Source organism: Camelus ferus, chromosome 6 (assembly GCF_009834535.1).
Source record: "Camelus ferus isolate YT-003-E chromosome 6, BCGSAC_Cfer_1.0, whole genome shotgun sequence".
NCBI lineage: Eukaryota > Metazoa > Chordata > Mammalia > Artiodactyla > Camelidae > Camelus > Camelus ferus.
This window is the reverse complement of record NC_045701.1, coordinates 2,267,633-2,294,182: the sequence shown is the minus strand read 5'-3', so window position 1 is coordinate 2,294,182 and position 26,550 is coordinate 2,267,633. Positions and strand designations below refer to the sequence as shown.

The following is a 26,550-nucleotide window of genomic DNA, read 5'->3' as shown; positions in this document are numbered from 1 at the left end:
CTAGGGGGAGGGGTGTGCCTGGGAGTGCAGGAGGCCCTTTTCAAAAAAAAAAAAGAAATTTTTTTTTCAGGTTTTATTTTATTTTTTTCCTTTCGTTTGGAAATGGAGCCCTTTGCAGTCATGCTGTCACAGTTAAAATAAGGTTTAAATTACAGGCCAGCCCGTGGCTTTTCCCCTTTCTTTCAGAATTTTTGCCAACTTGCAATTTACTTAATGAAATCCTGCTATTCCGTTTAACGGGGATATTTTTTGCAGATGTTGATTTAACTTAGCTTTGCAAAATATGTGAACTGTACCGTTTCTTTTCCTATTTTTAACGGTTTCAGGATTCTGGTTCAGCAACTCCACCGGCCCCACCATGCCAACAGTGGTGTTTACTCCCGTCCCTTGAAAGTACTTGTTTTCCATTGCTCTGTCTGCCCTCCCCTCCATCCCACATGCCCACAAAGGGGAGGGGTCCCGTACACAGCAGAATCTTCCAGAGGAGACTCTATCAGGTTTAGTAATGGACAGAACTGGACTGAAGGGACCCCAGAGTTTCTTATAGTCCAGCCCCCTTGTTTTGAAGGAATAGAGGCTCAGAGTAGGGAAGTGACTTGCTTTAAGTCACACAGCAAATTCCGAGCATAGTGGCTTGAGGCGTAAGCAGGGTCCTCTGGACAGAGGTGAGAGTGGGGCGGAGGGGGTTCTTGCCTTGCGGCTATTTTGACTGATTCTTCCCCCTAGGAAGAGGGAGACCTTTCTCCTTCCCCCTCGGGGAGCTTTGGGTTTGACCCTCATGTATTGGGAGGAAGTTTTGCTTCATATCTACCTGGGACAGCTACAAACCCACAAGAGTCCTGAGACTTGGGGTTGTAAGGAAAGGCTTCTGCTTCTTGACTGGGTTCTGTGACCTGGGTAAATTGCTTCCTCTCCCCGAGCCTCAGTTTCCCCATCTGTACAGTGTAGGTGATAGTCCTTGTCTCCTATACGGTTGTAAGGATCTAAAGGAGGAGGGCGGTGTGGGAAGGTCTGGCATGAAGCCCAGCAGGTGTCCAGGGAACGCTTTTTTTAAAATTACATTCTCGCACACCGGCAACTCCGATCCCCACGGGAGGACGCAGGTGGAGGGATGTGACAGGCGAGTGAACCTGGTGTCTGTGGGTGCCCAGGATCCACCTCAGGCGTAGCAGGACATGCTCCTCAGTTTTCAACTGGGGACCTCCAACAGCCACCCTTTCCTTAATGTGGAGTCACCCAGAATGACAGGGACTCATGTGGACGCAGGACAGAGTGGGCAGATTATTTTGCTAGGCAGGGCACTGGCCCAGAGACAGCAGGGGACTTGCCAGGGGCAGCGCCTGAACCCAGGGCGTCATCCCTGATGGTTCCCGAGGTGTGGTCCAGCCGCCGAGGATGGGTCTCTCCCTGACTCCCCAGGTCAGGGGCTGGTGCATCCTGATCCCGGCCCTTTCGTGGCCTCGCCCCCAGCCTCTCCGAGGGCTTGCCTGGCTTCAGCATCCAGGCTGATGGAAATTGTGGAGGTGGGGCTGGCAGGGCAGGAGCGCGGGGGCAGCGGTTCAGGGCTGGAGGGCGCCGGGCTGGGCTTGCCCCGAGCGCCGCATTCCTCACACACGCCCTGGATGCCGGAATGTCCACTGAGCTGCGAAGGAAATGCTGGCAGGACAACAGAGCCTCGGGCGGGCGGGCGGGCAGAGCGCGATGGGCCGGGGCACCGGGGATCAGGCCCTCTGCAGACGTGGAGGTCGCTCGGCTGGGGCCAGGAGGGAGGGACGGCCGCCTGGCACACCAGGGACCTCAGGGAGCAGTTTTCCGCAGCCCTGAGGGGCCGATCTCTGATGAGGCTGACTGAGAGGGCCAGGGACCCTCCTCGAAGCCGACTCCACGTTCCGTAAACCCCATTGCTATCAAGTTGTTGTCTTGCGTGTGTCTACGGGTGGAGGCGGTGGGAAGGAAAGTGTGACTGGAACTTTCGTTGCCTGAAGAACTCATCACACGGATCCCTGTATATTCATGACCCTTGGTTCTTTAACACGCTCCTTTTTATTACTAAATATAAAGTCACGTGTCATCACGCAAGCAATGTAGTTGTGGCCTCTTTATATAATGTTCAAAATGTACTGATAAAGCCGTCGTCTCCGTTTCTTCCCCATCCCGCTTTCGTCCTGAGAATTAACTACTCTTAAACTTGGCAGGATGAAAAAAGTATCAAGACATGGTAGGTTAAAATGCATATATACAATGACGCGGCAAGTCCGAACGCTAGTGACAGTAAGTGTCACAAAAGCTCTCAGACTGTGTTTTTAAAAATCCAGCTCTATGCTGGATTTCCAGGAGAGACACTCCTAAACAGAATCCTACAGGAAGGTTGAAACTATAGAGAATGGGGGAGAAAAGACATACTGAGTCAGTGCTAAACAAAGCGAAGGCAAGGACAGCGGTATTAATATGAGGTAACATAGTTCCAAGCAAAAGAGCATTAAAAGGAACAAAGAAGTGAATTTTACAAAGATCAAGGGTTGGCAGACTTTCCATAAAGGGCCAGATAAACATTTTCAGCTTTGCAGGTTGTTCAGTCTCTCTCCCACTGCTCAGCACTGCCCTTGTGGCATCCACAGACGATACGTAACACAACGCAGGTGACTGTGTTCCAGTAAATTTTTAGTTACCAGAGCAAGCGGTGGGCAAGGTTTGGCTTTTGCTGACCCCTGGCATAGATCAAAGCTAAGATGGTCAGGAAGACAGGACAGAACGATCAAGAGTCTCTATACACTTAACGACATAGCTTTGAAATCTCTAAATCAAAGATAGAAATAAAAAAGGGAATTTAACAAACTCACAGAAGAATGGGACTTTATAACAGAGCTTTCAGAAGTTGGCAGATCCAGGAGAGAGAAATAGGGAGAATTACGAACCGCACTGCAAGCGTGTTGGGACGTATATGTGTGTATCCTACAGGTGCTTGTCCCAGTGTGCTCTGCCAGGTCCTTGCTCACTCCTTGGATTTTTTTTAACTCGAATAGTCAGTCTGATCTCTAAATGGGCTTGACAAATAAAGAGGAATTAGAAGGTGCTGCATACAGTCTGAGTTCCCACTTGTAAAGTCCACCTGTCCCCCAGCATTAGCCACGCCCAGTTGTAGGCGGGTCCCTGCCCTGAATGAGCCTTGGTATGTGGGGTGTGGGATGTACACCCATGAAATGGGGGAGAACTGGCCGGGTCCTGACCCTCTTTGCCGACCACCTCTGCGTGGCTCCCTGTGCCCGCAGCATGCCACGAGGGCTCCCGCAGCATGCCACGAGGGCTCAGCCTAGCCAGTCCTTGCAGACTCTCCTTCCTCCGCGAGCCCTTCCGTGTTCTGTGATCTGGCCTCGGGAGACTGTTTCCACCTAGACTTTGCCCAGCCCTGGAGCACCGCTTTCCCTCCCCATCCCTCCCACTGCCCCATCTTCCCACTCAGCATCCTCCCCTGCTGGGTGGAAGCTGGGTTTGGTGGTCCAGCCTTCTCCCTGCTGCCCCTCATTTATGATGCTCTTTGTGGTCCTATCCTCTCTTCCCCTGGCTTGGAGCTCTGAGGGCGGAGGTGTATCCGGACCCCTGATACCCCAGGAGACCAGCACTGTGGGTCTGGGCAGTGCCCGTGCATGGAAGGGGGCACCTGTGGAGAGAGAGCCTCCCTGCCTGCTGTGCACCCCGCCGCAGTGGAGAGGTCAGACTGCATGTTTGTGAAGCCCGGAACCACCCTTCACCAGTTGGTGACCTGGGATCGATCGGTCAGGAGGCCTCAGTTTCCTCCTTGTCTGTCAAATGGACAACTAACAATATTTACCCCCAGGCTTGTGGGAACTAGGTGGCACACTCCGGCACGTAGCCAGCTGGCAGGACATGTCAGCTGTTGGTGCGGTGGTTCCCCCTCGTCCTGGGTGCCCTTGATCCCACTTCACAGATGGGGAATCGGGGGTCCAGAGAGGCTGAGGCCATTTGTCCCTGACACACAGCTAGGAAGTGGCAGAGCTGGGATTTGAACTGAGATCCTTGATGCCGACTCCTACGAGGAGATGCATGCTGTCCCCAGGGCCTGACCTCCAACACACCCAGACGCACTGAGTCAGGGCCATCCGCGGTGGCTCCAGAGTGTCGCCTTCCCTGCTGGTCCCCCGGCCTGGCGCTGGGACCGCCACGTCCGTCCTATGCTAGGAAGTCGATCTAGTTTGGTCTCCTTCCTGCCCGTCATCCCTCCCTCGAGGAAGCCAGCTCCCTCACCACTGTGCCACGCAGTTGAACCCTCCGCTCATGGGATCGTGACATACCAGCCAGAAAAGGGGCCTCTTAAATCTTGTGAAAAACATAGATTCCTGGGCTCCACCCAGGACCCATGAATCAGAATCTCCAGGGGCGGGGCCTGGGAATCTGGACACAAGGGCCCAAAGTAGGGGAAACATGGCTCTCTTAACCCTTTTATTTTTTGGTTGAGGAAGCCAGGCTTCACAGAATGGTCTGCAGTTGCAGGGAGGCCCAGTGAGCCTTGGGGGCCTGGAAAGCCCTCTCTGGACTCTTCCCGGGGCTGCAGCTGCTGCCCCCTCCCAGCACTGTCCCCACGCCTCCCTCCTCATCCCCTGGCCCCGAACCTCTAGGAACCCTGTATAATGGAAGTGGTTGCAAATGGGTGTGCAGAGACCTTCTGGAAATGCAGGCTCTGCTCGGAGACTTCCTGTGTCTTACAATGTTATCTTCAGAATAGGAAACTTTGCCCCATTTTTGCAACGCACATCCTTTGCCTGAGAGTCTGTGGTGGTGCCGGCCAGCCGGGGCGGGTCCCTTCTCAGGCAGAGGCGGGGAGTTGTTCTGACAGCCGTGCGAGGAAGGACTCTCTCCCTGCTACCCACAAGAACAAACAAACAGACCCTTTTGCAAAAATAATTCATGTTGGCCAGACTCATGAGGATTATTTGTTCCTTGAGCCCAGTGGTATTGAGGACCAAGTCATTCGTTGAGAGACAGGAGCCCTCGCTGTGAGGCCCAGCCCTGCTGCCTGACCTCCGGCAAGTGATTTCTGCTCTCTGAGACTCAGTTTCCTCTTCTGTAAAGGGAGGCAGTGGGGCTGCATGAGCTCTAACTCTGACATTGAGCGGTCCCCCAAGAATCCCTTGGATTCCCCTGACCTCCTCCAAGCTTCTCTTTGAAATAAGCACGATGTTGCTGTTGGACAGAATGTCCCCGGCACCCTGTAATTTTCTGAATTTCCACCAATCCAAGAGTGGCATGCCCCTTCCTCCCTCAGCCTCAACTCTTGAAACAGTCACATCACCCCCTGGGGTTGGCGGGTGGATTCCCCAAGTGACAGGTTCCATTTTGAATCGGGAGCAGGGAAATGCCCCTCCGAGCTCCCCGGGAGTGGGATTTTTCTGCAGGCTTGCAGTTAGTGACTGGCCCGGGAGAACACTTGCCTCCTATAGGCCAGCTGCAAAGAATGTTTACACTGTTTCTTTTATTCCCCTCAGGCTGGAAGTCTTAGGGCTATTTTGGTTTGAGGGGGGAAAAATGTGTGTATAGCCCACTGAATAACTTGGAACTGACCAGAAGGAATGGTGTTTACAGAAACAAGAGCCTGTCTGATTTCCTTCGACACCGCCACTATCCTCTCCCCACTTCAGCCTCCGGAACATCCCTCGCCACAGAATTATGCGTTCTTCCAGGCGGCCCGGGTTGGTGTGCCCTTGCACACAGTAGGCATTTAGCGAGCGTGAGAGAGGAGCCCTGCCTCCCAAGCACATGCTCTTCTTGCCTCTCATTGGCACTTGTGTTGGCTGGACCCCAAACCCACAATGAGTGGTTCTTGAAAACATCCTACCCACTCTTTCCCCTCAGGGAATTTGCTTTCAGGGTTTTCAGGGTGGGGCTCCGCATGTTCCAGGCCTGGGCAGGGAGGCTCTCGTGGCTGGCCAGGCGCGGTCAGGAGGGGGCGCTCTGTCGGGGGAGGTAGAGATGGCCAGACGCTGGTGTGACGGACCTGTGGTTCTTGGTGGGTCTTTAGAAATAAGCGAGTCCCAGGGTAGGGTATAGCTCAGTGGTAGAGCGCGTGCTTAGCATGCCCAAGGTCCTGGGTTCGATCCCCAGTACCTCCACTAACAACAACAACAAGAAAAGTAAAAGAAAGGCATGGGTCTGCCTGCCTGTTTTACAGTAAAGGCCATGAGGAGGGAGAGGGTTAAACCAAGTGGGTACCCAGATTCCAAGAAGATCTTTCTGGTCAAACTGCAGGTCAACTTCAGAACCCATGACGCTGTGGCAGGACGTCCCTCTGTGGGCAGGACACATGCGTGAGGCAAGCCCCAGCATCTGTTTTTGTTTCTCTTACCTGATGGCAATTTTTGAAGCCCAAGGCAGGGAGGGTGCAAAGGGATTGGAAGGGAGAAAAAGCATTGCCAGTACACCTGGCTTTCCTGCCCCACCAGATGAATCTTCCCCCACAAGACACAGCAGAGAGGCCCCTGCCAGCCTCGGGAGCACCTCTGAGGCTGGTTCCATCACCCAGTGGGTGCTCTCAAGGTCTTGGAGTTCCAGAAGATGTCTGGGATGCGCAGAGGGCAGTAGCCACAGGGTAGTGGTCTGCCGAGCAACTCCAGAACTAGGAGACAGAAGGTGGAGGGAAAAGAACCATCTTTCGGCCTTCGGCAGGCTGGGTCTGACTTGTCGCCCACAGTCAGTGCCACTTGGAGGGGCTCTGCCTTCCTCTGGTGTCCTTAGGCTGGCGGGCTACAGGGTAGTGCCAGGACAGAGGCACCCTGGGGAGGCTGTCGGCTCTGTGTCTCCCTGGCACAGCTCCAGCCCCCACGTGCCCAGAGACATAGGCGGTTGCTCCTGACTCGGTGGCCTTGGGGACCCACCCGGCCGGAACCTGCCATTCCCCTGTCAGTGCCGCCTCCCCGACTTGGCAGGGCCATCTCCTCGAGCTGGAGCAGCCTTTGGTATTTCCAGCTTGGCCCTCTGCCCGCCTCTCTGGGGCCTCGCAGTCTGTCCTCTCGGGCCAGGACCAACACACCCTCTCAGCATGACGGCTTCCCAGCCTTGTCCGGGCCTCTTCCTGCCACCGCATCCTCCCTACGCGGAGTCCGTGGTCCCCTCATCTGGCCTGATTCTCAGAACACATTAGTGACCCCGCCAGAGCCGAAATGTGCTTCCTCCTAGGGAGAGAACAGGGGGCCTGGCTCATGTGGAAGTCACCAAGGAGCCATAAACAACCGGGGTTCCCCGACTGCAGGTGACGCCTGAAAGGTTTCCATATGGGGTGGGGCCCCTCCCCACCTGCTCTCCCGTGGAAACGCCCCAGTTGGCTGGGTCCCCTGGCCAAACGCCTTAGGAAACGCCGCTTCTTTCAGATGGGCATGGAGATAACTGGGTGGCACGATGGCTTGCCAGAGCCAAGGGCCACCACTCTTTCCTGGGTGGCCACAGGAGGACCTGGTGGTGCTGGAGGTGCAGCCGTCGAAATGGCTTTCCCCCCCAGATGCACAGAAAGGAAGCACGGACAACTCAGGACTCCTCACCAACTCAGGCGATCAGGTGATGGGTGATTGGCAAGGTTACTGTCTAGAAACCCAGTTTTGTGATTTTCAAATACACGATGCTAACCGGATAACGTTTCCTGTTAGAGGTCATTCGGAGATCTGCTTTAGTGAACAGATAAGCGATTTGTAATTGGTATTCCCGTTGTTTATACAATGCTAGTAGCATAAACAGTCCTCCTGAACCTTATTTATATTTTGCATTTGTTTATCAAAACTTTTTTTTAAACTTCAACCCAGCTGCTTTCGGAATTATTGCAAGCTCTGGATTTATGGGTCCTAATTCACGGTACTTCATGTATGTGCACAATAATTTATCTCAGCAGTATGCATGCTTTATCCAAGAGCCTCAGTGCTTAGGGTGAGGAAAGCCAAAAGTGTCCCTTCCTCCCCAGAGTGTCAGTGTTACAGGAAGACACGGGGGGACAAATCGTTTGCCTTATCTGATCAAAAGCAGACAGGTTATGGAGCATAGATAAAGCATGAGCTTTCAAAGAGCTTTCCTAAACTGTACCCTAATGTGTGAAGTCCCCAGAGCTTGACTGAGACTCTGCAGGTGGGGCTGACATACTGTGGGGCGTGTACGGGGCCAGTGGAGGATGGAGGAGAGGAGGTGACCAAAGGATTCCTGATGGCAATTTCCAGCAACCCACAAATATTTATCCCTTCTTAGGACCTGATAAGTTCCCTCTGTCGTTCTGTACTTCACCTATCTTACAGCTCACCCTTGATTGACATCAGCACTCCCACGTTGCCTCCAATCAGGAATTAACAGGGGAGGGTATAGCCCAGTGGTTAGAGCACATGCTTAGCATGCACGAGGTCCTGGGTTCAATCCCCATTAAACTAACTAAATAAATGAACCTAATTACCTCCCCTACCCAAACGAAAAAAAAAAAAAAAAAAAAAAAAGAAAAGGACTTAACGGTCCTACTTGGCCCAGGGGTGCAGCACTGATCTCAGGAGAGCTGTGCTCTGATTTCACAGTTGGATCTCCCTGTCATATGGGGCTACGTTTCACACCAAGCCTGATCACCTGGTTCTGTTGCCCTGCACACTCCTTGTGTCTGCAGAGCCTTCCCGAAGACTTGACCCAGACAAAGAGGGGCTCGCAAGTGTGTCCTCTTTGCTGACTGCCTGGTGGAACCAGTATAGGCTAGAAGTTGAGTGCCCCCTGGGTCACACGCTGCAAAAAGCAATGGAAGGAAGAGGAGGTGTGGAGTCCGGCTGCCCTGGGTTCAAATTCTGACTAATTGGCTGTGTGACCTGGGGTAGAGGGCTTAACCTCCCTGAGCCTCCATTTCCTTCTCTATCAGAGGACACAGGTGACCCCAAAATCACCTGAGCCACTTCACTAAACCTAAACTAAACTGCAGCCTCTCCGGCCCTGTGCTTACCCAGCTGTCGATCATTTTTCTTCATCCAGTGAGGATAAAGCGAGCAGGTGAAATTAGAAACAGGCCTTCCCCAGCCCAGCCTCTCGATTGCCTCTTAGCTCTGTTTTGGTGTCTCTCTGGGTAGTGAGAATTCTCATAGGGGAGGGCTCACTAGCTACCCTCTTCCTACGCACACACACACAGCAGCTTGCATGTTGGGTGAGCGTAGCCCCATTTCACAGATGAGAAACTGAGGCATGCCGGGCTTTGACAGTGATGGTTGCACACAGGTTGGGTTGGCGCTGTGGGATGGAGTTGGGAAAGGAGACTCCTGGGTGTTTGGGGTTTCTGCTGTTATTTTTAACTCTGGTTTTAAGCGTCCTTTCTTGCAGCTATGGCCACAAGATAGGGCTGGGATGTTGTGAGATGCTTGATGTAACTCAAAGGGCCTGGCCTGTGAGTTCCTGACCGAGGAGGAAGTGGTTAGGTGGCCAAGAATGCAACCTGCACCTCCCAGATTAATTAATAATTGAGTGCTGGCCCCCGGCCAGGCGGAGCCGCGGGAGATACAGTGAACCAAGAGTGGTTAACTACCGTGGGGGAAGGAAAAGTTTGACTTTGCCTGTGGCTAAAAGGGAAATTCACAATGGCCATGATTTATGGGCTGAATTACTTCGGATCCTCCTTAGTGGGCCCAACTTGGGCATGTGCTCCAGGAATGCAGACGCTGGCAGCCTGCAGGGCCATTTGTGCCCACGGGGAAAGGGGAGGGGACAGCAGGGCAGGCGCCAGCCTCGGTGGAGGAGGTGTCACACCCGTGGGAGACGGCAGGGAGAGAGACTGCGCTGACTGCCTGATGGAACCAGTATAGGCTAGAAGTTGAGTGCCCCCCTACCCCCATCACACGCTGCAAAGAGGGGTGGAAAGAAGGGGGGGGGTGGAGTCCGGCTGCCCTGGGTTCAAATTCTGGCTAATTGGCTGTGTGACCTGGGGCAGAGGGCTTAACCTCCCCGAGCCTCCGTTTCCTCCTCTATAAGATCTACTCACCTCCCAGGATTGCTCTCAGTGTTAAATGAGATGGGGGTGTGTGGACAGACAGCGCCCAGGAGTAGCTGGATTCCCATACAATGACTGGAGGTGAGGCCTCAGTCATGGCAGAATCACCACTTAGCAGAGCTCTGCTAGTGTTTGCTGGGCCCATGCGTGCCAGGTGTGTGCTGCTTGCTAAGGGAGACACGACTGATAATTTAACTTCCTGCCCCAAGAGCCCCTTCAAGCTTCCCCGTGATTCGGGGAAGGCACTCCTCCCTCCCCATATCCACACAGGTCCCTGTGGCTGCAAACAGCCATCCGGAGCCTTCTAGAAGGCACTTGGGTCTTGCCGTCGGTGGGGCTGAGCCCACATGTCTCCCCGGGGCCCCTTGTCTTTCCTGGAAGACGCTAAGGATTATGGGTTGGATCGTGGCACATAAACCTCATGCCCCTCTCAGCTGAACAGTCAGCCTTGGGAACAGAAGACCAAACAGAAAGCACAGTTGACAGTTGTGATGAACTCTCCTGCGTTACTGCTGCACTGACTTGAGTTGTGCAGCGTGTATCCAGACAGGGGCTAAAGAATTACTTTGAGAAATAGGAAGCCATTACTGAACTGGCAGCTGGCTTTCCCAAGACGCTTGGCAGGAGGCAGGGACAGTGGGAAGGAGTACCTTTGGCCTCAGCAGACGTGGATGAGTCCCTGATCCTGCCTTCTGGTTAGTCCTGTGGGCAGTCACCCCGCCTCTCTGAGCTTTTTTATGTTCCATAACCTGAAACGGGGTCATTTATGAATGGGCTGGGAGAATTGGAAGACCCCCCACCCTCCACAGTTAGAAACAGCATCCCAAGGTCACCTTGGATGGGGGTGGAGTCTCCTTCTTGGCGTGGGCTACAGGGGCGGTGGGAACCAAGCTTGGCCTCCTTTTGCTTTGGAAACCGGTCTTGATCTTGGGCTTGAGGCATGGGGCGCAAGTCTGTGGGGCTGTGTCTACCTGCCAACCTGATGGGATGGGTGGACTGCCTGGCCCCCTCTCTCCTCCCCACCTGCTGCTCCAGATCAAACAAGCCACCCCTTTGCAGGCAGCTTGGAGCTTGAGCATGGACTGTGTGTACTAGCTTCAGCCGCGCACAGTAGCGCAGCCACGAACAGGGGACCGGTTCACAAGGGTGAGCCGCTGCCAAGCCCTAGGTCATTTTGCAGCATTTTTGCAGGGAACGTTTAAATCTCATGTTACTGTGTCCTTTACAGCAAATATGAGTATTTATGCTTAATGATCTCTCCAGTCAATATTAGCCTTTTGCTTATTATAAAAGCCCTCCTGTTTGTTCCAGAAATGAGTAAGAATGATCCAGGCAACCCTCACTTTAAGAAAATCCAGTACGTAGGACTCTGCATTCACAAAAGAGGCGTGGATTATGTACCTTTGTGTTACAAAAGGTTATTTTAAAGGGAAGGATTTAATGCAAGGATTACTTTTCAATTGAATGCCCCCAGCCCTGGGACCTTGATTTGGGGGAGTTTAATCCCAAAGATGCGTCTTTAACGTAAATAAGGCAGGTGTATTTGACTTGCAAAGCTCACATGACACTGACTCGTTAGTAAATAACAACAGGCTGGTGCTAGATGAGGCTTATTTTTGAGAAGTTTGCAAATAAGAAAAACCAGCTCCCCACCCTGTTTTTGGCTCTTCCCTGTTCTGTTCACCTTCATAGACTTAGCAAGCCTGAGACATTAAACCCACTCCCAGTGCCAGATGAGATGAGTCTGGGCTTTAGGCAATTTTTTTTTTAAGCCACTGAAACAGGCCTGGCACGTAGCAAGCTCGTCTGGCATTCCACTGGCCGGGCTACATCCTGAGGGTCAGCCAGCAGGGATGCAGGATGCCACTTCTCCCTGTCGGTGTCCTGGCCTCTGAGCCTCAGTAGTGTCATCTGTTCAGTGGGAACAGTTCTGCTGCGTCTTTTTCACACGTGGGGAAAGCCCGATGATTTCCCAAGTGCCCTCCCAGCTCTCGAATATGAAATTCCATTCAGGTCCTGCTGTTGAGAGCACCCTCGTCAGCCAGTGTGGTGCCGGGCCCTGGAGGAGGAGGGGCAGAGGTGAGTGACGCCTCATCCCAGGTCAGCCTGCTCGCAGGTGGGTGCGGTGGAGACACATGCCCTCTTGGTGACAGCATCAAAGAGTGCCACAGAGGAGGGGCCCTGTGAGTCAGACCCAGGGACTGAGGAAGGCTTTTTAAAGGAGGTGACGTCAGGGTCTTGATGGTTGGGTAAGGGTCTGACAGACTTTGGGGGATGGGGAAGGAAATGTGTATTCATCAAGTGCCAGTTACTGTTGTTAGGCCCGTTGTGACCCCCACCCCACCCACCCCACCCCACCCACGCCTTCCAGTGAGTTACGCCGGCTTCATGGGTGTCCAGCCTGTGCCCCACCCAGGGTCCCCCGCGCAGAAGGGGCCTCCGCTCAATTTAATGCTCTTCTTTCACCATTGAAATCCTGAATAAGTTCACTTGTGTCTTTTTTTTAAGATTCCCCATATAAGTGATATCATATGGTATCTGTCATTCTTTTTCTGACTGACTTCACTTAGTGTGATCATCTCTAAGGCCATCCTTGCAGAGACAAGCTGCTATAGATAAAGTAGATAAACAACAGGGGCCTACTTATAGCACAGGGAACTATATTCAATACCTTGTAAAACCTGTAATGAAAAAGAACATGAAAAGGTATATATATACATAAAACTGGACCACTGTGCTGTACACCTGAAACTAACACAACATTGTAAATCGATTATCCTTTTTTTTTTCTTTTTTTCTTTTTTAATAGAGGTACTGGGGATTGAACCCAGGACCTTTTGAACAAGGGGCCCTGCATTTTGCACTGGGCACTTTGCACTGGGCACCCCCCAAATTAGGTAGCTGGTCCCAGGCACTCAGAGATAGAATCACCTGCCCACAGTAATCCAGCTGTTGGGATCTGCACCAGTTGACCTCTCTGCTGCCTGGGGTCTGAGGGAATTTTCTAGATCAAGAGAGAGTGGGATGGACAAAGTACATACAGAGTGGGGTGTTCAAGTCACAGGGAGCTATGGGATCCCAATAGCAGGGGGTGGTGAGGGCAAGGATTTGAGGGGCCTGGGCTATGGGGGCCTCACCTGGTTACCCCCTAGGATATTTCTGCGCCGGTGTGAGTTTCTTCCTGAGAGGTGATGAGACAGGCTGGTGGAGGGCAATTGTAAGGTACTGGGCTTTTATGGCTTTACACTGTGTCCAAGTAGAAAGTCTGAGGCAGGAGGTTTGCCAATAAAACTCAGATTGTATTTGGAAGTAAAAGAGAAATGGAGGTACCCCGAGTTCCCCCAGCTCTGGGAGCCTGCAGGGCAGGACTGTGCCTGCACGTGGGCTCCCTCGAAGCACCCCGCCAGCTGCCGCAGACCAGCTTCCCTGCCCCTCTGACGCACGCCTGGGCTGTCCCCGTCTGACCCCCAAAGGGCCGATTTTGTTCTCTGGGGTCTCAGATTCAACAGGGAAGTTGAATTGAATCAGCGAACTTTGGCACTTGAAGCCTAAGGTGAGAAAACCCGGGCTAAGACAGGAACCCCGTGGAGCAGCCCGGGGGCCTGGTTCACACGTGAATTCAGTTCAGCCCTCAGCGGTGCAGACCTGCAGGCGGGGAGGATGTGGGGGGCCTCTTTCCTCGGGACCCAGGTACCCAGCTGCAAGATCTTGCACAAACAGCGTTGTTTTAGAATCTTTCCAGGGGCAGCATGAAAAGCCGTGCTTTCCCACCCCAGGGGGTCTCTGAGGACGAAAACAAACAAACTTAACTCAGAGCCTGACTTTGTGATAAAACAAAAGAGGACTTGAAATGGGAGCAAAGTTCAGAGTCTTTTGTTGCAGAAACTGGTTCCCTCTTGAAAATGCGGACTGATTTTATAAGCTGCTTATAAGCCAGCTCTCCCCTCCCCTCGCAGACAGACACTTTTCACGATCCTTCCCTCCAGGGCGCAGGGAACCAGAATTCTCCCACCCGCACTCGGTTCCCTGCCAGAGATCTGAGTGGTTTCCCCGCCCTGCCTCTTTGAAGTTTCATCTTTTATGGTTGTTGGGGCTTCCTTTACGGGGGTCGGGTCGGGCTAGGCAGGGCACCCCAGTGCCTCTGGGGTACAGTCTGAATGATCAGGGCTGGTGGAGATCAATGCAGTGGCCTCAGTGTGGCTCTCAGAAGCTGTAGCTGCCTGCAAGGTGTTTTTAAGAAGGGAGCTTGGACTACAGGGCACTGAGGCCTGGGGAGAAAAGCCAGTGCCCCTGGGCCCAGGGGACCTGGAACAATCTTGCCGGGGCTGCAGGGCAAGAAAGATGCTGATGGAAGCGGGGGCCCTTGCCCACTGGAGGAGTACATCCTGGTAGGTGCTGGGGAAGCAGCCTGTGGGGGAGACCCTGAGCACGCCTGCACATCAGGGCCCCCGGTAAAAGCTTGTTTTATGTCAGGATTGCAAGAGGAGCTCATTTTTTCAGGACTGGTCTGAATCCTGCACGAGATAAAAGGATGGAAACCTTACCCACCTCAGCCCGGGCCTCCACTTTGTTCCACTGGAGACGTGGGGCCAAGCAGACCAGGGTCAGGGCGCCAAGGCCGAAAGAAAGTCCTTCCTGCGGGGCCCAGCAGGCCTCTCCCTGGAGAAGGTTGCTTATGACCCAGCTGGGCGGCCACTGACTCCTTATACTCCCCTCCCTCTAAACCCCTCTGGGGTTGGGGCCCCAGGGACTCCCCCAGAGAGCACAGGGAGCAGATGAGGCAGCACGAAGGGCAGACAGAAAGTGGTTCCGAGTCAGGCCATCCGGTGAGGATTCCCACACTGCGTTGCTGTGTGGCCTCTCTGACTTGGGGTGTGTCCTCTGAGAATGGAGTTATTTAATTCTCCCTCCTGGACTTGGGATGGTGGAGAGGCAGACTGGGTGAAGAGCACTGAGCATCCTGCACCTCCCATCCTCTGGGGACTCAGGCAGGGTGAACAGCCCTTTCCCAGAATCACCCTCCGTTATTTGCAGGGCATTTAGAAAATACTGTGTGTTGTGGTGGCGAGAGTGCATGGAAGAAGCTATATATATATATATATATATATATATATATATATATATATATATATAGCTATAAAAGTGTGTGCATTTGCAGGGCTGCATAGGGCCATAGGTAGCTGTTATAGGCATGGTTTTTGAAAACCCACTGCCTTCCCCGAAGGTGGGCAGCATGTGTTGGAGCAGTGGTCCCCACATTGCCACATCCCAGGGCCCCTTTTAACGTCCAGCCTATAGGTTGCAACCCTGAGAGAGTAATGCAAAGTCCCTGTCTCTAGAGAGATGTGAGCTTGACTCCCAGCTTTGCACTTCCTAGCTGAGGACTGTGGACACACTACCTGACTTTCAGGACTTAGCTCTCCTTAAGTGGGAATCACCAAAAGGATGAACAATTGAGATCGTGCATTTAAAGTGCTTTATACTAGCAGCCTAAATACCCATCAACAGATGATTGCATAAAGACGCTGTGGTGTAGATATTTCTACAGTGGAATACTACTCAGCCATAAAAAAGAATGAAGTCCTACCATTTGAGCAACGTGGTTGGACCTAGAGACTATCATACTAAGTGAAGTAAGTCAAAGACAAATGTCATATGATATCACTTACATGTGGGGTCTAAAAAAATGATACAAATAAATTTATTTACGAAACAGAAATAGACTCACAGACGTAGAAAACAAACTTATGGTTACCAAAGGGGAAAGGGTAAGGAAGGGATAAATTAGGAGTTTGGGATTAGCAGATACAAATTACAGTATATAAAATAGATAACAAGGTTGTACTGTAGCACAGAACTATATCCAATAATTTGTAATAATGAAAAAGAATATATTTATATAACTGGATCAGTACACTGTAGACTGGAATCTGCCACAACATTGTAAATCAACTATACGTCAATAAAAAATCTAAAAATTAAGTGCTTCATCCTCTGCCTGGAATTTGGTGAAGGTTCATTAAGTGTTGGCTGGTATATCAATACGACTGGCTGGTTTATTTTATTAATATTACTACTAGTTCTACTAATATTCCTCTTAGTACGATTTCCCCTCAAGTCTCAACTCTGTTGGCACATTTTATCTTTGCAGATATAATTCTAATTCTGATATGAATGCGAATACTAACATGAATACCCTTATGAACTATACAGGCTGAGTCAATCTATTAAATAATTTATACAAATAACAGAGATAAGACTGGATGATGATAATAATATTAGTTTAAAAAAAAACCCAGTAAGTTACTTACTGAGTGCTTAGTTTTGAATTGGGCATTATTTGATGCACTTGAAATTACTCCCAACAGCTCGAGGCAATAAACTCTGACTGCATCTCCATTTTACAGATTAGGAGACTGAGGCCCAGGAGATTGAAGTCACTTGCCTAAGATTTCACAGCTGGCGAGCGGCAGAGCTGACATGCACGTGTAGGCAGCCAGCTTTGCTCTGGCCCATGCGCTTTCTTTCTCTTTTTTTTCCTCCCATGCGCTTTCCTAATCCAGCCCCTTGCAGGAGAAACCCAACTGGTCCGAGCAGCCCTATTGCTAATTCCCCCCGGTAACCTTGGCAAGTTACTTTACCTCTTTGGGCCTCAGTTTTTGCATCTGCAGAATCGTGACTTCTGGCCACATGGACTGCGCGTTTCCTGGCCTCCCTCCTCCCCTCGCTGTCATTCTTCCTTGGTACTCCCGCTTCTTAGGGGGTAAACCACCCCCCAAGCAGAGCGGCTGGTCAACTGTCCAGAGGGTGGTGGCAAAACACAGCCCTTGGCCCCAGAGATCAGCGGCTGAAAGGGCCCCTAGGTGGACCCAGTACAGGCGGCGGCGGCGGTGGCCAGACCGCCCGTGATGTAATGACCGATTAGGAACTTCCTCTTGGAAGCCTGGCTTCCTCTAGGGGCCAAAGGTGCTGGAGCTGAGGTGGGGGTGGGGAGGGGCGGGTGGGAGCGAATAAGAGGAAACTCCTGTCAGCTGGGCCCTGCTTTTGGAAAGAGTTCAGCGGAGAGGCTCGTTCTAAGCTGTTGACCATTAACATGGCCCTGTGTACATTCCTTCTCTGCTTTTACTGCCGGAGCCCAGTGGATAAAGGACTAGTCTCCCCCTCTCTTGACAAAGAAAAAAAAAGGAGCCTCTAATTAATGCTGCATCTCTGGACTTGCTGCAAAACCTGAAGCCATTTCTGCAGCTTAAAATGACAAAGGAAGGTTAAGTGGAAACTTCTTTTTCCCCCTTAAGTTTGATAACAAAAACTACTTATCTAATGGGCAAACAAGGCTTTTAAAGGGGTGTTAGGTTAACCAGATGCAGGGCTACATAATTACTCCCAGGCCTGGGAGCCGCAGATGAAAAAGCTGCCGGTTGGACGGGAACTTAAAGCCACAGGCATGACATGGGACAGAAGAAAGGCGTTTTCCAGGAGGGCAGGAGGCCCCAGCGGGGCCCTGTGCGAAGGGGATCGGAAAAGCCAGCCCTCGGCCCCTCTCTGGCTCTGCCACCAACTTGCTGGGTGACCCTGGGCGAGTCACTTAACTTCTCTGGGCCTCTGAGTCTCCGAGTCTCCCTTCCCAGCTCTCAGTGGGGTCTGCTGCTGCTTCATTGCTCACTGAGGTGTGGCTGAGCCAGCCCTTTCCACCCAGCCCCAGGAGAGGCAGAGGCTGCTGCGGCCCAAGGCAGTGTGAAGCAGCAGCCAGAGCTTTGAACTTGGAGGAGGACGAGCGATCCAGCTCATGCAGACTCTCTGAGCCTTACGTCGACCTTCCTTCAAGTCTAAGGGGTGGGAGACTTGAATTTGGGCGCATCTCTGGTTCGCCTCCCAGGATGGATGAGTCCAAGGCAGTCTGGCCCACTGGAAAGGGGGGAATCACAAAGAAAACAAGCTGCCTTGCGTGCACGCAGGCTTTGGGAGCGTGCAGCCCACGGGAGAGCACAAAGGAACGTTCCTGCCCTTTGTTTTGACAGAAAACTGCTGATTCGAAGAAGCTAAAGGCTTTTCTTAGGATTTCAGCTCTCCCCGCCTCCCTCAGGCTGCAGTTGGCCCCCTTGGTGCCCCAGCACCCCCACAAAATTACACGTTGGGTTCACAGCACCCTCCCTGGGCAGAGAGACCACGAGGAAGGAATGCCAGCCATTGGAGGGGCCAGCTCCAGTGCAGGGGAGAGGACCCACTGGCGGGCCAGCCGTCTCCTGCCCACCGCAGCCATCCACCACCCTCTGGTGGCAGGAATGTGGGTGTCCCCAGGAGGCCAGGCCAGGGTGGAAACGCAGGGGCTGTCCCCTGCGCTGCTTCGGAGCGCTGCTGGGGCCACTCCAGGACAGCCACGGAGGGCTGGCCTCACAGTGCACGTCCAACTTTCTTCATTGTAATTCTTTCAAGGCATCCTACCTACAATGAAACACACACAGCTCTCTAGTGACAACCCGAGTTCCTATTGTACCAGTCAAGATAACAGATGTTTCCAGCACCCCGGAAAGTTCCCTTATAAAAGCGCCTTCTCCATCACCCCTGCTCCCCAGAGGAGTATCTCTGCTCTGATTTCTGTCACCATAGGTTAGTTTCGTCTACTCAAGAATTTCATATAAACGGAAACAAACAGCACATTTTCTTTCGCTCAGCACAGTGCATCTGAGATCCACCCACATTGTTGTGTATTTCAGTAGTTTTCCTTTTATTGGTGAGTTGTGTTCTGCCGTATAGATGCACTTTATTTTTGTTTATCCGTTGTCACAGTCTGGGCTGCTGTAACAACGATACCATAAATTGGGTGGCTTAAATAATGCATCTATTTCTCACAGTTCTGGAGGCTGGGAAGTCCAAGATCAAGGTGCCCCTGGAGCTGGTAGTGAGAGCCATTTCCTGGTTCATAGATGGCTGAGTTCTTGCTGTCTTCATGTGGGTGAGGGAGCTCTCTGGGGTCTCTTTTAAAAGGCACTGATCCCATTCATGAGGGTTCTAGCCTCATGAACAATCACCTCCCAAAGATCCTACCTTCTGTCACACTGGGGGTTAGGATTTCCAACATGTGAATTTGGAGGGGCACAAACATTCAGTCCATAACATCCATCCTCCTGTTAATGGGCTTCTGAGCTGCTTTCCAAGTTAGGGTGATGACAACATTCACGAAATCACAGAAACGTAGAACCCATTGTTCAGATGGGAAGACTGAGGCCAGGAGAAGGGAGCTAACCTGCCTGGTCAGGGCCAGGAGGCAGGACACCTGGCTGCAGGACTCCTGAGCCCCAGCCTGGCGCTGCCCTGCCAGATCGACGACCCCAGCCATCGCACCAGACCGCGCCCCCCCTCTCCCTCTCCCCCTCCCCCCGGAACCCTCCCCGCCGGGACCCAGAGTCTGGCTGGGAACTAGGCCAGGCCCTGAGCAGGGGGTAGTGAGCAGGAGTTTCGGTCAGAGCGCGGTCATCTTTGATGTTGTTCACTCGGGTCTGACTCCCTGGTATTTATTTGCAATTAAGGAGCTGGTTCCTAATTAGGCTGATGGCGGGACCGCAGCCTTGGAGCCACGAGAAGAAAAAGATCCTCTGCAAGAGACGGTTCCCTTGCACCCTGAGGGGCAGCCCAGGCTGCAGACGACGAGAGGCGTGGTGGGTGGAGTGGGGCTCTGCGTCTGTGGGAAGTGGAGGGGGGACGGGACCCTGGGTTTGGGGGCACCTGCCTTCTCGCTCCCAGAGAGCATGTCAGCTGGTGTTGAACATATGGCATAAGGTCTGAATACGTGTGTGTGGGTGTGTGCGTACAGAGTCCCAGGAGCACCCATCTTTGTTCCACACAGTTACTCACTGCTTCATCCCTCACTCCTTTTCTTACAGAGCACGTCTCTGCCCCTCAGGTACCTCGCTGGGAGCTAAAACTTAACATGTGTAAAGTCCTTTACAGGTTACAAAGGGCATTGCTATCTACTGCCCTACTGTCACCTCCCATGGTGATGCCCCTAGGTCATGACCCCCGACACCCCTAAAGAGCCCTGGCCCCGGAAGGGTTAGGCCAGCGCTGGGACGAATAAACAGCAACTTCTCTCTGCTCCCAACCGATCTGCTGCCGGAGTTGTCCATTTTACAAATGGGGAGACTGAGGCTTGGGGACACCGAGTGGCTCATTCATGGCCACACATCCAGTCAGTGGTGAGAGCTTAGGTCTGTCTCACTCGGAAAGCTTTTGGATCATGTGACATGCATTAGATCAGAATTCTGGGGTCTTCAGTTCTGCCACCCAGTGCTGTGTGTCCTTAGGCGAGGTACCCTGGACCCCCGGGTGCCATCTTTGGGGCACAAGAACATGGGACTCACTTGGTGGTTCCCACAGGCCAGTCTCGGGACTAAGTTGTCATTAGCCCACAGTGAAAGAAAAGAAAATTTCTTAAAATCTAAATGTATGAACTTTAAATTTCTGACTTAGGTCCTACGTCTTTTGTTAGTATCAGATTATACTTTCTTTTGTGTAGTGACAGGAGACGGTCGTGGGGTTTTTAGTAAATCTGTACGTGACAAAATAAAACCGTGGTAACCCTGTGATGTTCCCAGCCCTTCCGTGAAACAGTGTATTGGTTGGTCTGTGAAAGCCCAAAGCATTGGGGCTCCCTGGACGAGATGATGCCAGAGGGGACCCTCAGCCTCTGGAGCCCCGAGACCCCAAGAGCTAGCTGGGGATGGGGAGCCCCCGAGCCTGGTGATGGCCTCACCTGCTGGCTTGCTCTCTCCGGACCAGACCTGAGACACTGGTCCTTGCCCAGTGTCCCCCTGGGCCTGAGGCCATCGGCCCCACCTACTGGGCAGGATTCCCATGGCAGGTAGGGGTGAGGGCAGTGTGCCGACACTTGGGGTGTATTTTATTTCCTTCCTCCTCCCCTTGTAGCATGTTCCAAGTGCACCCAAGGGGTATATGCAGACTTGGGACAGATGCAGAGAGGATTGAGACCCACCCCTTCCTACATGAGAGTCGAGGCCAGCCAGGGGCACTGACCAACAGCACAGACACCTGCTCAGGCCAAGGGAGGGGCTGCATTTAAGGCTCTAGGTGCACGGGACGGAGAGGTCAGAGAGGGCTTCTCAGAGGCGGCAGTCTATCTCCTGGAATTTGGACGACTTGGCCTGCAGCCCAGGCCTGATGAGGTGTTACCCAGTGTGCTCAACCAAAGAGGCTGTGGGAGGTGAGGCCTGGCCCAGGGAAGCGTCCCTGAGCCAGACAGTTGGGGTAGGCTGAACCCTAGGGCACAGGGTACCATCCCCGTGAGGAGCCCTGGGGCAAGGCCAGGACACAGATCTTGATGAGGTGGGAGGAGAGGATGGGAGGGCATTTGGCGGGGCTGGGGTGGGAGGTACTGAGACTCGGAGGGGGACAGGAAGGCACACTTGGCCTTGAATTAAAAGCTTTAGGAGCTGGGAGAGAGGAAGTGCCCCTACCCCCTCAGTCCAATTACCCCACACTCCCTGACTGTTAAACTGCCTCTCTGCCTTTTAACAATGGAGTGGCTACACCCTGGGACAGAGCTGCCACCTTCAGACTAGGGCGCCCCTCTCTGAGCCTTATCTGAAGGGGGGAGTAGCAGGAATCCCCCCCTCAGTAAGACTGTGTCTTCAGGAAGCTGGTGGGTAAACACCATGAGAGCAGCCATGGTTACAGAGAGGGAAACTGAGGCCTAACAGACTGGGAGACTTGCTTGGTACATGGGTTTCATGGGGAGCCTGCAGGGAGTGTGGAGGAGGGCTCCCCTCGCGAGTGAGGCTCCAGCACTCACTAGTGTGTACCCTCGACCCATATAGCACCTCCCTGGGCCTCAGTTTCCACTTCTGTGAAATGGGGTGATAACAGAGGTGGACCAGGGCTGGTATAAAGAAGGCACCCAGCTCATGGAAGGCACCCCGGGATGCCTGTTGCCCATCTCGTCACTGAACGTTCTTCGGGCACAGCGTCATTGTTTCCCCACCTCTCTGTGCCCACGGCACTCATGGAATTCTTGTTGCTGGGGGAGAAGGTTGGTGCTGCAGTTTCATGGCCAGGGATGGGATGGTGGTGCTCTCCTAGCTCTTGGGAACGCTCAGGCCAGTGCCGGAGGGATGGGTGAAGAAGGGGGCAATGGTTTGGGGTGTTCCTGGCTGCCCACCTGCTGGGACTGGCTTAGTGTCCGCACCTGCGTCAGCCACCGAGGGCTAGAGCTGTCTCTTTGCCTGCTGGCTAAGGAGGAAGTCAGCTGAGGGCAGAGAGCAGGGCCTCTTTCCAACCCCCTGCCCAGAACATCAGTTGGAACCATGAGGGGCCTGGATGGGGACTGTGAGACAGAATGATACGTCCTTAGTGGGGGTGGGGGCAGAGAGGGGGCTGGGGACCTGTGGCTGGGACCTTAATGCCAGGCAGAGGGTGAGGAGCATGCCCTCTGGGGCTGTGCCGAGGCCCCTCAGGAGGACAGTTTCCTGCCAGGGGCTAGGAGGGCCAGCCCTAAGAGGACGTCAGGGGCCCTGTCACCCTGCGGCCCTGGGGCTTCCAGACGGGGCTGGGCTGAAGGCAGACAGAGCTGACCTCACCCAAGCTCCTGCATGAAGTTGTCAGCAGTGCTTTCTCCCTTGGGTTTGACTGGACTTTGATCAGTTTCACTTGGAGAAGCCGCGCCATTAAGGGCCTCTGGCAGGTCCTCATCTGGCCTCCAGCAGACCTCCTCCCTCTGCAAAAGTCCCAGCCCAGCCTGTGTGGGAACCCATCACCCCGCTGGGCAGTCATGGGTGCCCACCTGCTTCTCAGAGCCGAGAGCTCAAAGGAGAGGCCAGATGTCAAAACCCTGCAGATCCTGAGAGCCGGCCACACACAAAAGGGCAGTGAGGAGGGGGCTGCCCTTCAAGACAGGCCCCGGCTTCTGTGTGGTTTAGGTCTGCGCTCAGAAAACTCTTACATTCACACAGACAGGCAGAGCTGCCCCGAGCTGGAGTGAGAAGGGATTCCAGGCATCATTCCAGACATTCCTCTTGGCTGTCTGGGGAAACTGAGGCCCAGAGAGGAGCCGCACACCCCTGTGAGGGCTGGCGACCTGCAGCCCTTGAGGAGCGATTTCCTTTAGCGCTTAGAGGCCCTCAGCTTCTCTGTCTCACAGTGGGTGCTGTGGTTCTGGTGGAAACCTGCACTTCCTGCCAACAGAGGAAACTCGAAGACCCGGGGTTGGGGGTTACTGGGAGACTCTGCAAAATGCTCAAGGCTGAGGCTGAGACCACGATTCCGGGCTGGAACAGATCGAGGAGGCCGTGTTCCTGACTCTACCCCGCCCTGAGTCCCCTCTATGGGGTGATTTAGGCCCCCGAATAGTTCAAGTTGAGGCTTGGACTGACCCTGGTGCAAATCCTGGTTGGTGCCCCTCACTGACTGTGTGGCTTTGGGCAGGCTGCTGGTGTCTGCCAAGCCTTGGATCTTCACCTGTAAAATGAGAAGGTGGCCTCCTCAGAGCTGTGGGAGGACCCAGTGAGTCCCCTGTAGACGGAGAAGTGCAGGGCACAGCACCTGGAACGGTGGAGGGGCTCAGCGTTCCTCCCTCCTTTGGATGTGTGGGTGCACGTCCTACTGGCGTGTGTTGTGTGTGTGTGTGTGTGTGTGTGTGTACCTACAACATCTGGCGCACAGTAGGTGCCTTGCCTTCTCTGTAGGTCCTTCGTGTGTGTCTGGGGGTGGGGGGCGCCCCTGTGTATTAAATTTGAGGACAAACCGGCAAGCGGTGGGTGCTGAGTACTGGAAACCCCACCCACCCCCTCAGCAGCCAGGCCGACGCCTCCCCACCCGGAATTAACATCCCCGTGCCCTGTGCTTCGCCCCGCAGACGCCAGCATGTCTCCGGATGCCACCAAGCCGAGTCACTGGTGCAGCGTGGCCTACTGGGAGCACCGGACACGTGTGGGCCGCCTCTACGCGGTGTACGACCAGGCCGTCAGCATCTTCTACGACCTACCTCAGGGCAGCGGCTTCTGCCTGGGCCAGCTCAACCTGGAGCAGCGCAGCGAGTCGGTGCGGCGCACGCGCAGCAAGATCGGCTTCGGCATCCTGCTCAGCAAGGAGCCCGACGGCGTGTGGGCCTACAACCGCGGCGAGCACCCCATCTTCGTCAACTCCCCGACGCTGGACGCGCCCGGCGGCCGCGCCCTGGTGGTCCGCAAGGTGCCCCCCGGCTACTCCATCAAGGTGTTCGACTTCGAGCGCTCCGGCCTGCTCCAGCACGGGCCCGAGCCCGACGCCGCCGACGGCCCCTACGACCCCAACAGCGTCCGCATCAGCTTCGCCAAGGGCTGGGGGCCCTGCTACTCCCGGCAGTTCATCACCTCCTGCCCCTGCTGGCTCGAGATCCTCCTGAACAACCACAGATAGCGCCCCGCCGCCCGCCCCGCGCCCCGCCGTGCCCCGCCGTGCCCCGCCGCGCGCCGCCGCGCCGCCGCTGGGGCTTAGGGCCCAGAGACGCAGCCCCTCCCCCCGGACGACCCCCCCCCCCAGATATCATCTACCTAGATTTAATATAAAGTTTTATATATTATATGGAAATATATATTATACTTGTAATTATGGAGTCATTTTTACAATGTAATTATTTATGTATGGTGCAATGTGTGTATATGGACAAAACAAGAAAGACGCACTTTGGCTTATAATACAGATATATTTTCTTTCTTTTCTTCCTTCCTCTTTTTTTTTTTTTTTTTTTTAAGAAAATGATACAGCAGAGCTAGGTGGAAAAGCCTGGGTTTGGTGTATGGTTTCTGAAATATTAATGGCCCAGACAAAAAGCTAATACCAGTCACACGTTGATAATAAAGTATTCGCAATATAGTTTTTTTTTTTTTTTTTTAACTGTCTTCTTTTTAACAAAGACGGGTGTGCAGGGCTCTTCAGTGGGTTTTTGACCCATCAGGCATCCTGAAACTTGGTTTCAGTCTTTTACCGGATAAAGAGGGACAGGATTCAGGGGGAGGAGGGAGGGCCATCCCGGGTAAGGTCTCGCCATCATCAGTGGGGGGGCTCATGCTTTGGCCTGGGGGAGCTCTCAGTCTGATGGAGATGACTCAGGTCACGCCTCCCACCTCTGAGCTAGAAGAAGACACTGATTCTCACCACTTTGGGGAAATGGCCTGAGGAAGAAAGACTGAGATGGTGGGTCTTGGACCCACCTACCTGAGCCCCAGGGTGAAACCCCCTTTAGGACCTAGGGAGTCTACCCTCCCATCCCCCCACCAAACCGCTCAGAACCTGCCTGTCTGGGGCTGTAGTCATGATTTATGCAAAGGCAGGTGGTTTCTTTCTACTCTATAAAAGGGGAAAGTTGAGGTCCTGGAAGGGTAAATGACTAGCTCATGACACAGATCAAAGTTAGAAGTTACATCTAATTGTAGGACCGGAGCCACATTAAATCAGTTTTCACTCTTGAGAAAACTCAAAAAAGAAGGCCTTGTTGGCCAAATAGCTAAGGGGAATGCTACATTGTATATCTTCTTTCTTGGGAGATTTACATTAGCCTATTAAATGCTCTGAAAAGTCCCATGTATTATCTATCGCTGCAAAATAAATTATCCTAAAACTTGGCAGCTTGAAACAACCAACATTTATTATCACACAGTTTCTGTGTTCAGGAATGCAGGAGCAGCTTGGCTGGGTGATTCTGGTTCAGGGTCTCATGAGGCTGCAGTCAAGCTGTCGGCCAGGGCTGCAGTCATCAGAGGCTGCAGGACCCACTTCCAAGCTCACTCACGTGGCTGTTGGCTGGAGGCCTCAGTTCCTCGCCACGTAGGCCTCCACGGGGCTACTTGTGACGTGGCTTTCCCCAGGGCAACTGATCCGAAAGAGAGCCCAGGAGTGAAGCTGCCATCTTTCGTAACTTTTTTGGGGAGGTGTCGCGCCGCTGTATTCTACCGATCACACAAACCATTCTTGTTGCAGTGTGGGAGGGGCTGCACAAGAGTGTCGTTGCCAGGAGGTAGGAATCAGGGCCACCAAAACGTCCAAGAACTACACTACTTTGTTTCCGGAAGTTATTTGCCAAGAGACCCTTTCACCACTCCTGCTAATCCTGTCCCCATAACCAAGGCACACTGGTGCCTCTCGGCTGGCCACTGCTGACTGCTGGACACAGCAAGGCACCCCACACTGAAGCCCTGTCTTGAAGATGCTAGCTGGGGATGCTTGCCTCCCTGGTGTATTCTTGGTGTGCGGTCGGTCAGAGTGGGAGGCATCCTGGGCTCAGGCACTCTGGAGCCGGGTTGCCCGGGTTCAGATCCTGGCTCTGCCACTTACAGAGTGACTGCAGGGACTTCTCCATGTGCCTCAGTATTATCATCTGTAAGATGGGGACACAATTGTTCCCACCTCAAGTGAGTGCAGATTGGGAGAATTAAGCACATCCCACAATACCTGACCCCTCATCAGTGCATATCAGCTGTTATTAATACATGGCTGGGGCTGGAAAGGGAGGCCGAGGGGCCCTCGGTGTCAAGATGAGGAGCTGCCATGTGGGGGTGGGCTGGTGT

General features: G+C 53.4%; 1 protein-coding gene across 6 annotated transcripts in view; it reads left to right on the top strand.

Annotated features, from left to right (window-relative positions):
- The window catches only part of SMAD6 (SMAD family member 6), a 74,665-nt gene extending 49,806 nt beyond the window's left edge, over positions 1 to 24,859 (top strand). For 3 of the 6 annotated variants that reach the window (XM_032480902.1, XM_032480901.1, XM_032480900.1), the window contains one exon: positions 23,862 to 24,551. In XM_032480902.1, the coding sequence (XP_032336793.1) occupies positions 23,862 to 24,403 (542 nt within the window). In that variant the 3' untranslated portion in view covers positions 24,404 to 24,551. Of the gene's footprint in view, positions 1 to 12,010; positions 12,077 to 23,861 lie in introns of all 6 variants that reach the window. The other 3 variants (XM_032480898.1, XM_032480897.1, XM_032480899.1) reach the window with 2 other exon arrangements.
- The last annotated feature ends 1,691 nt before the right edge of the window (positions 24,860 to 26,550 follow it).